The following is a 10,372-nucleotide window of genomic DNA, read 5'->3' on the forward strand; positions in this document are numbered from 1 at the left end:
TCTTCCTCTTTACAGAGTTAAAGGAGAGGAAATGATGGTGATGATGGTGGTGATGATAGTAGCAAGGCTAGTAGCATCTGACATTTATTGAGCACATGCTTTAGGCTAGGCTTTGTGGTAAGGCCATTACATTCATAATGTCACTTAAGCCTCACAAAAAACCTGTGAGGTAGGTATTATTACTGATCCCTATTCTACAGAAGGGAAAAATGGGTTTTAGACGGTAACATTCAAAGTCACGCAGCTACTATCAATATATGGCAGGTGCTAATAGTGTGATGCCTAGAATTGTGCACTTAGTAACTTTAGAACAAATTATGCTAAATGATGTATCACATTGACTGATTTCCAAATATTGAACTGTCCCTGCATCCTTAGAATAAATCCCCCTTGATCATAGTGTATGATTCTTTTTGTATATTGTTGAATTCAGTTTGCTAATATCTTGTTGAGGATTTTTGCATCTATATTTATCAGTGATTTTGGCCTGTAATTTTCTTTTTATATAGTGGCTATGTCTGATTTTGGTATCAGGGTAATGGTGGCCTCTTAGAATGAGTTTGGGAGTGTTCCATTCTCTTCAATCTTTTGGAATAGTTTAAGAGGGATAGATAGATATTATCTCTTATTTATACATTTGATAGAATTCACCTGTGAAGTTGTTGAGTCCTGTTTTTGTTTTGTTTTGTTTTACTAATTATGAATTCAATTTCACTAATACTGATTAGTCTGTTCATATTGCCCATTTCTTCCTGATTTAGTCTTGGCAGGTTATATCTTTCTAGAAATTTGTCTGTTCCTTCTATGTTGTCTAATTTGTTGGCATATAACTGTTTGTAGTATTCGCTTATGATTTTTTGTATCTCTGTGGTATTGGCTGTTATTTCTCCTCTTTCATTTCTTATTTTGTTTATTTGGGTTATCTCTCTTTTCTTCTTGACAAGCCTGGCTGAAAGTTTGTCAATTTTGTTTATCTTTTTAAAGAACAAGCTCTTGGTATCATTGACCTTGTCTATTGTTCTTTTCGTCTCTGTTTTATTTATCCCCTCTCTGATCTTATTATTTCCTCCTTTTTGCTGACTTTGGCTTTGTTTGTTCTTCTTTTCTAATTCCTTTAGATGGAAGTTTCAGGTTGACTATTTGAGATTTTTTTTGTTTGTGTCTTGAAGTAGTACTGTATAGCTATAAAATTCCCTCTTAGAATTGTGTATTCTGCTGTTTTCGGATGGGATGTCCTGTAGATAACTATTAAGTCCAACTGATCTATTGTGTCATTTAAGACCACTGTTGCTATTGATTTTTCTGTCTGGATGATCTGTCCATTGATGTAAGTGGGTTGTCAAAGTCCCCTACTATTATTGTATTATCAATTTCTCCCTTTATGTCTGTTAATATTTGCTTTATGTACTTAGGTGCTCCTTTGCTAGGTATATATATGTTAACAAGTCTAATATCCTCTTCTTGTATTGATCCATTTTAAATTATACAATGACCTTCTTTCTCTTTTGTTATAGGCTTCATTTTAAAATCTATTTTGTCTGATATAAGTATTGCTATCCCTACTCTCTTGACATTTCCATTTGCATGAAATAGATTTTTCCATCCCCTCACTTTCAGTCTGTGTGTGTGTATAGCTCTAAAGAGAGTCTCTTGTAAGCAGCCTATAGATGGGTCTTATTTATTGATCCAATCAACCACCTATGTCTTTTGATTGGAATACTTAATCCATTGACATTTACAGTAAATATTGATTGACATGTACTTGTTGCCATTTAATACTTGTTTTCCAATTGTTTTTGTAGTTTTTTCCTTTCCTTCTTTTAATTTCTTCCTTTTTGGTTTGATAATTTTCTTTAGTGGTATGTTTATGTTCCTTTCTGTCTTCTTTTTGTGTATCTATTATTAATTTTTGATTTGTGATTACCATGGGGTTCATATATATTGACCTATAACTATATATATATATTTTTAAGCAGGTAGTCCTTTAAGTTCAAACACATTCTAGAAGACCTATCTTTTTTATACTCCTTTCTCCCATCTTTTATGTATATGATGTCATATTTTACATCTTAATGTTGATCTCTATTAATTATTATAGTTATACTTGATTTTACATTTTTTTGTCTTTTAATCTTTGTACTAGGATCAACTATATATATTTGCCTTTAGTAGTAGTGGGATTTTTTTTCCTTTCCTGTAGATACTTCTTGTTATAGCATTTTCTTTCCACTTAGAGAAAACCCTTTAACATTTCTTTTAGGTTTGTTTAGTATGGTTGAACTCTTTTAGCTGTTACCTGCCTGAGAAATTCTTTATCTCTCTTTCAATTCTAAATGATAATCTTGCTGGGTAGAGTATCCTAGGTTGCAGGTTTTTCCCTTTCAGCAGTGTAAATATATCATGCCACTACTTTCCTGTCTGCAAAGTTTCTACAGAAAAATCAGCTGATAGCCTTATGGGAGTTTCCTTGTATATGACTTTAATTCTTTTCTTGCTGCTTTTACAATTCTCTCTTTATATTTAATTTTTACCATTTTAATTATGATATGTCATGGTGTGGGTATGTTTGAGTTCATCTTATTTGGGATGCTCAGTGCTTCTTGAACCTGGATATCTGTTTCCTTCTTCAGTTTTGGGATGTTTTCAGCCATAATTTCATTAAGTACAACTTTGACCCCCTTCTTTCTCTCTCTCCTTCTCCTGGGACCCCTATAATGGGAATGTTGGTATGCCTGATAATATCCTAAAGATCCCCTAAACTAGTCTCATTAAATTTTTTTTCTTTTTGCTGTTCTGATTAGGTGATTTCCATTATTCTATCTTCTAGATCACTTATGCATTCTTCTGTATCACTTGGTCTACTGTTCACTCCTTCTAGTGTATTTTTCATTTCATTTATTGTATTCTTCAGTTCTAACTGGTTCTGTATTATATTTTCTAGTTCCTTGTTAAAAGTCTCAGTGTGCTCATCTATTATTTTCCCTAATTCAGTTAGCATTCTTGTTACTAATGCTTTGAACTCTTTATCTGGTAAATTGTTTATTTCTATTAATTAGTTGTTTTTTTCAGGGGGTTTCTCTTGCTTTTTCAGTTGAGACAAATTCCTCTGTCTTCTCATTTTGCGTATCTTTCTCTGTCTTTATAAAATTAGGTGAAACAGTTACCTATGTCAATCTTGATATGGTGTCCTTATGTAGGAGTATTCCTATAAGGTCTATGTGTGTATATTGGTTCTGGTGAGAGCTGGATTTGATGTGCCCACAAGTCACATCTTTTCCTCAGGGTGTGCTGGCAGCTATAACCTTGGTAGGATGTGGGGCTGGAGAAGGAGGGGCTAAAGCCAGAGCCAGGTATAAGGCAGGGCTTCCCCTCTGTTCAGTGACCATCACCATCCATCAGGGCCAGGATCAGGTCCCAAGTTGCTAAAGAAGAAACCCTAGGTTCAGGACTAAGCTGGCTCAGTTTCCTTTAAGTGTGTGCTCTTCCCCATCCCAACACCAGCCCCTTTGCCCCAGAGGAGAGCAGTGCTGGAGCAAGAGGGGCTGACTGTGGTGGATGGCCCACTGTCAGAGATCCATACTGCCTCTGATGCACCGCCTAAGCAATAGCAGTAATGGCTGCCCCCTCCCTGCTCAGACATCACTTAGGGTTTGAGCCTCTTCAGTGTTTCATAGTCAAGTTTTTTCCTCAGTTGTGGCAGCCCTTGTTCTAGTGTGGAGCTGCAACGTAAGGCAAGCAGTGCTGGAGCAGTTGCTTGGCTCAGGTTGGGACACACCCTGCAGTGGTCCTGGAGATGAGTCTGCCACCCTCATGGTTTCAGTCTTCCCTCTCTGTCCTGCTTTGGGAGAAGAAAAGCTTTTATGTACGTCTCAAGATCTGAGTCCAGGCTTCTCACAGCTCTCCAGTCAGGCCTACGAGCTCTCCAACCAGTCAAGGGGGCTTATCTTCCCTTTGCCAGACCCCAGGGCTGGGACACCCACTATGTGGCTTGAACTGCTCACTACCCAGGGCAGATCTCCACCTGTGTAGTCTCTCTTTTCCTCTGAGTCCCCTACTAGGGGCCAGGTCCTGACTTGATCATTCCTTTTCGCTTCCTGCATGATTCTGTGTGGATCTTATAGCCTTGACTGTACAGGATTCTTCTTGCTAGTCTCCAGTTAGTTTTCAGTGAGAATTGTGACACATGTAGATGTATTTTTAATGTGTATGTTGGGGGTGGTGAGTTCTGCATCTTCCTATTCCACCATCTTGAGTCTAGTCTAGCCACACATAGATTATATGTGTTTATATCTTTTATTATGTGTTTAAATCTTTATTATGTGATCATATCTTTTAATGTTCAGATAATGAATATGAAGAAGTTTTAAAATTTTTGTCTTAGTTTATATAGATAAGTAGTTTTTATAATTAGAAAAAAAATTATAGAGTTTTGAGAACAATATGAAAAAGATCATATGTTTTTTAGTCTCAGAGGTGCCCTAATCTGGACAACAAATTGCATGGTCATTCTTAAATCATCTCATTGAGGTGCAGCCTGCTCTGTCAGTAGATGGCAGTCCTGACAGTGTTATCTAAGGGACAGTCATGCACATGGGGGAAACCAGTTTAGTTCATGTGTATGTATTATAGAGAGTATAATTTGACTGTGGAGAAAAGTGTGGCTTTCTCGAAGCCATTTCGTCTACTTACTACAGATTTGTACAGAGCTGAAGTTAAGCTGCCTGATTTAAGCAGACATTTAAAAATTTGTATAGAAGTGTAAATTATCTTTACAATTTTTTCTATCAGTTGAATTTGTCTTATTTTCCTTCTAGGTTGTGTGACGTTAGACTGAAAATATAAATGAAAAATAATGGATGGTGATTTAATTTTACCAGTATGGTAATGTTAGTAGAAGAACAGTGATAAATGATAAAAAAAAACAAAACAAAAACACTTTAAGCTCATAGACTGGAGACTCAAAAATTATACTTGCCTAGGGTACAGTTGAGAACCCCAAACTTGATCTAGTAGAAAAGTGTTTAGTTATTTCTAGAATTAGAATGAAAATTAAATTCTAGGCAGAATCTCAATGTGTATATATTTATGATTTATAGTTGTCAACTGAATTTAATTATCTCTGAATATATTTGTACTTATATATTAGGCATTTCAGATATGCTGTTTATGTATTTTATTGACAGGTCAGAAAAGGATTATTTCAAACTTTAAAATAAAGTGAACCAAGGAGTTTTGGGGGAGCTGGGTGAAGGCATCTAAGTTGAGTGACGTTTCCTCCTGCATCTCTGCCTTTTTCTATGCTATTACTTTCCCACCTTCTGTGGTCAGAGGAGATAGTGGTTATGTTCCCAGAATATCCTTTTATTTACCAGAAGTGGTAAGGGAAAGTCTAGGGCTGAATATGACAACATGTATTTGGAGAGGAAAATCTAAAGTATTTAAAAATTGGTAGCATAAACATAATTTCCCAGGGGAAAATGGTGATTGTAATTTGGAAATTTTAGAGGAAATGGGGGAAACAAAAATCTTTCAGAATCAAAAGCATAAACTGATTCGTGTGAAAGATCTGTGGCAACTTGCCAAAAGTCTTAGGCTTAGATCAGGAAGAATTCAAAAGTATAGGAAGAATGAAGCAGGGGGAAAACCCAACCCGGCACAACAGCTTTGAGATGAAGCTAAAAGGAAATTGAGGTGAAACTCAGAGTTGAAGACATTTCCCTTCCACGATCTAGGGAGCTGAGGTAAGGCATTCAACGTTCCCGGCAAATATCTCAAACTCTAGTTTGCGAATCAGCGCCTTTGTGAGATGTCTCAGCCTTTGTTTCCTTGTCACTGCTTTAACAGCCAATATGTATCCAGTGAGCAGACATCCAGGGCTGCTCAGTGTCAGGCCCCTGTCTAGGCCTTCCTGTCTCTGTGATGACCAGGCTCTTGAATGCCTCCTTACCTAGACCATCCATACTAGCACTTTGAAAATGCACACATTTGTATTCCATCAAGTGGATCATTTTCCTCTGATTCCCTCAGCTGTAAGTACTCATATCTTCTTCTAAATCCTAATCTCATTACCATAGATCTCATTTTGTTAGTGCCGTCTGATTTGTTTTTTGTTTTTTTTTTTCAAAAATTAAAGTATTTTACTGTACTTGGCATTCCTATACATAACGATGTGTATTCAAAGACTGAAAGCATTAAGGGTATACAATTAAAATTCATGGGCTTAGACATAAAAAAACTTAATATTTAGAATTCTCTAACAAATATTGCAGAAAAATAAATCAGAATGTAAACACAATATAATCTCCTTTGGATTTCTCCTCTGCTTAAGTGGCATTAAATAACATACAAAGTTGTTCCAAAATACTTGTATACACTTGCTATAGCCTCAGAAACATACAATAAAAAAAAAATCTGATACCATGAGAACAAGGGACCTGTGGGCACTATGCATAAGGAACAAAAACTCATGAATTCCGCCATTCCTCAGGAATTCTAAAAACTACCTTCCTAATTTCAAGAGAAAATTTACTCAAAAGAGAAAAACAAAAAACAGGTCAGCTACACAACATTTACAGCTTTATTGATAGCCATTATGCCAAAATTTAGCCATCAACATACAACCTCATTTCCCATCTAAAGTTAATGAGAATATATTTTACTTTAAATGGGACACAGCAGCAAAGTGCCAAGAATTAAAGAATAACCTTAAAGTCTTAATTTCATACTTCAAATATCACAAAAAGCAGTAATTCCCAAAATCATGAAAGCATAATGAAATAACTTCACAGAAAAAATGGACATTTGTCATTTCATTCTTTCCTAATATTACATAGTGAAAACAGATGTATTTAAAACTTCAGCATACTTCATAAAATCATTATTCATCAAAAATAGACAAATGTTTACAAAGAACATTGAACTTAAATTTCATAGTTGCTTATAAAAATGGCACTTGAAAGACTGACCTATATAAGGAAATAAGAGTCTTGTCAAGAGACTGTAAACTATAAATATAAAATATACCACAATGTTAAAAAGCTCATAGTGTTCTATAGGAAAATCAATAAGTATAACTTAATCTTTCTGGGGGAAAAATTATTTAGCATCACAAATTTAAAATGCAAACTTTACATACAAATTCAATAAGGAATACATTTAAACCTTATAATGCCACATAATCATCATCTATTTTGCAGAAAACAATAAAAGTTATGTACTTTTTGAATATATGTACATCAAAACTGAAAGGTTAATTTTTACTTTTTCCTTTATTGGCAACTTTGGATGCATTTTTAGGTTTTGGTTCCCACAGGGCATTTTTTACAAATCTTGAAGCCACACCCCTGTCCAGCTTGCCAGCCTTCTTCTTGTCTGTTATTTCCTTGACTCTGTTCATGTATACTCTGATTCTCTCCAATTCCTGCTTTACTGGATGTTCCTTAGGATTGACTCCCTGAGTTGCCAAATAAACCCAAAACATTGAATTTAATGTGTAAGCAGAAACTAAATCCACTTTTGCTTGTTCAAGTGGGTCCAGCTTCTGCAACAACTCATTTCTAGAAACAGACATCATGGTCTTCAGCATCTCATCCACAGCACCAACAGAATTCTCAAATGTTGATAAATATTCATGAATTTCTACTTGATAGTCTTCATTAATTTCTTCACCTGCCATTATGACCAAAGTTACGGAAGCTGGAAGTCCAAGATGAGGTTGCCAGCATGGTTGGGTGAGGGTTCTCTTCTGATTGCACCTTCCAACCTCTTGTATCTTTGTTCAGTGCCGTCTGATTTGATCTGAATTGTTGATGCATCCCTTTTCCAGGCTGTAAACCCTTGAGAAATAGTCTATATTTTATTGTTCACAGGGTGAGCCAGGCTTGCCAATAAATATTTGCAGAATAATTAATTAATAATTTAATATGTAATTATTAAATTAGTATTATAAAAGTAATAGTATAATTAAATGATTAATTGATGTGGGTTATTCTTTCATGCAGATTATTGGGCCTTGAGGTCGTTAATTTAAAAAAAAGATACCAAGGACTGGAAAGGAAATCACATTGGGAAGGAATTGCTTAATAATTTAATCTGTTCATGTAACAGTATATGAGACTCTAGGCTTGTTTACTTCTTTTTGTTTATAGGCTTGTTTATTTCTATCATATCTGGTTTTTACACTATAACAAAGGAAGTGGCTGTCTATTCACTGGATTACAATTGGCAGCTTGAAAAAGTAGAGTTTTTTTGTTTTGTTTTGTTTTTTAAGACCTGGAGGACCATAGCCAATGGGAGAAATACCTTCTCACCTCTTACCAGAGTGGGTGAGAGTAGTTTGTTCTATGGAACAGGGGGCCCCCCTATTTTGAGGTTTTCTTTGGGAAAACCATTTCATCACGTTACATTGGTGAAAACATCTAGCATAATACTATAATAGATACTCATTAAAAAGTTATTTACTTTGTTGTTGAATTACCAAATGCCTCTGAAATAATTTCCTAGTTATAATTGTGAGCTGTGAAATTGTTTCAGTCTTTTGCAGACCACCAGCTGTGAACAGGCTGAACATAATTTAGGAGTATAAATGATGCTGTGCATACCAGATAATTCTGCTATTTTTTAAAATCTTTATTGGAGTATAATTGCTTTACACTATTGTGTCAGTTTCTGCTGTACAACGAAGTAAAAGAGCCACATGTATACTTATATCCCCATATCCCCTCCCTTTTGAGCCTCCCTCCCAACCTCCCTATCTCACCCCTTTAAATCTTCACAGAGCATCAAGCTGGTCTCCCTGTGCTCTGTATTAGCTTCCCACTAGCCATCTATTTTACATTTGGTAGTATGTATATGTTGATGCTGCTCTCTCACTACGTCCCGGCTTCCCCACCCCCAGTGTCCTCAAGTCTGTTCTCTGCTTCTGCATCTCTATTCCTACCCTGCCACTAGGTTCATCAGTACCATTTTTCTAGATTCTGTAAATATGTGTTAGCAATGGTATTTGTTTTTCTCTTCCTGGCTTTCTTCACTCTGTATGACAGACTCTAGGTCTATCCACCTAACTGTGAATAGCTTAATTTCACCCCTGTTTATGGCTGAGTAATATTCCATTGTATATGTGTGCCATATCTTCTTTATCCATTCATCTGTTGATAGACATTTAGGTTGCTTCCATGTCCTGGCTATTGTAAATAATGCTGCAATGAACATTGTGGTACATGTATCTTTTCGAATTATGGTTTTCTCCAGGTATATGCCCAGTAGTGGGATTGCTGGGTCATATTGTAGTTCCGTTTTTAGTTTTTTAAGGAACCTCCATACTGTTTTCCATAGTGGCTGTATCAATTTATATTCCCACCAACAGTGCAGGAGAGTTCTCTTTTCTCCACACTCTCTCCAGTATTTATTATTCCTAGATTTTTTGATGATGGCCATTCTGACTGGTGTGAGGTGATACCTCATTGTGATTTTGATTTGCATTTCTCTAATGATTATTGATGTTGAGAATCTTTTCATGTGTCTTTTGGCCATCTGTATGTCTTCTTTGGAGAAATGTCTATTTAGGTCTTCCACCCATCTTTGGATAGCGTTGTTTGTTTTTTTGATATTGTGCCGCATGAACTGCTTGTATACTTTGGAGATTAATTTGCTTCATTTACAAATATTTTCTCCCATTCTGAAGGCTGTCTTTTTGTCTTATTTGTGGTTTCCTTTGCTGTGCAAAAGCTTTTAAGTTTCATTAGGTCCCATTTGTTTATTTTTGTTTTTATTTCCATTATTCTGGGAGGTGGGTCAAGAAGGATCTTGCTATGATTTATGTCATAGTGTTCTGCCTATATTTTCCTCTAAGAGTTTTATAGTGTCCAGTCTTACATTTAGGTCTTTAATCCATTTTGAGTTTATTTTTGTATATGGTGTTAGGTAGTGTTCTAGTTTCATTCTTTTACATGTAGCTGTCCAGTTTTTGAACCACTTATTGAAGAGGCTGTCTTTTCTCCATCATATGTTCTTGCCTCCTTTGTCATATATTAGGTGACCACATGTGTGTGGGTTTATCTCTGGGCTTTTTATCCTATACCATTGATCTATATTTCTGTTTTTGTACCAGTATCATACTGTCTTGATTACTGTAGCTTTGTAGTATAGTCTGAATTCGGGGAGCCTGATTCCTCTGGCTCTGTTTTTCTTTCTCAAGATTGTTTTAGCTATTCGGGGTCTTTTGTGTTTCCACACAAATTGTAAAATTTTTTGTTCTAATTCTGTGAAGAATGCCATTGGTAATTTGATAGGGATTGCATTGAATCTGTAAATTGCTTTGGGTAGTATAGTCATTTTCACAATATTGATTCTTCCAGTCCGAGAACATGGTGTA

The 10,372-nt window shown here is 35.7% G+C and overlaps 1 protein-coding gene across 1 annotated transcript; it reads right to left on the reverse strand.

Annotated features, from left to right (window-relative positions):
• Positions 1-7,249: 7,249 nt before the first annotated feature.
• LOC130850092 (nuclear nucleic acid-binding protein C1D-like) lies at positions 7,250-7,677 on the reverse strand. Its single transcript, XM_057729432.1, has one exon. It carries the CDS (start codon positions 7,673-7,675, stop codon positions 7,250-7,252), a length of 426 nt encoding a protein of 141 aa, XP_057585415.1. The 5' UTR covers positions 7,676-7,677.
• Between the last annotated feature and the right edge of the window lie 2,695 nt (positions 7,678-10,372).

This window comes from Hippopotamus amphibius, chromosome 3 (genome assembly GCF_030028045.1).
Source record: "Hippopotamus amphibius kiboko isolate mHipAmp2 chromosome 3, mHipAmp2.hap2, whole genome shotgun sequence".
Lineage (NCBI taxonomy): Eukaryota > Metazoa > Chordata > Mammalia > Artiodactyla > Hippopotamidae > Hippopotamus > Hippopotamus amphibius.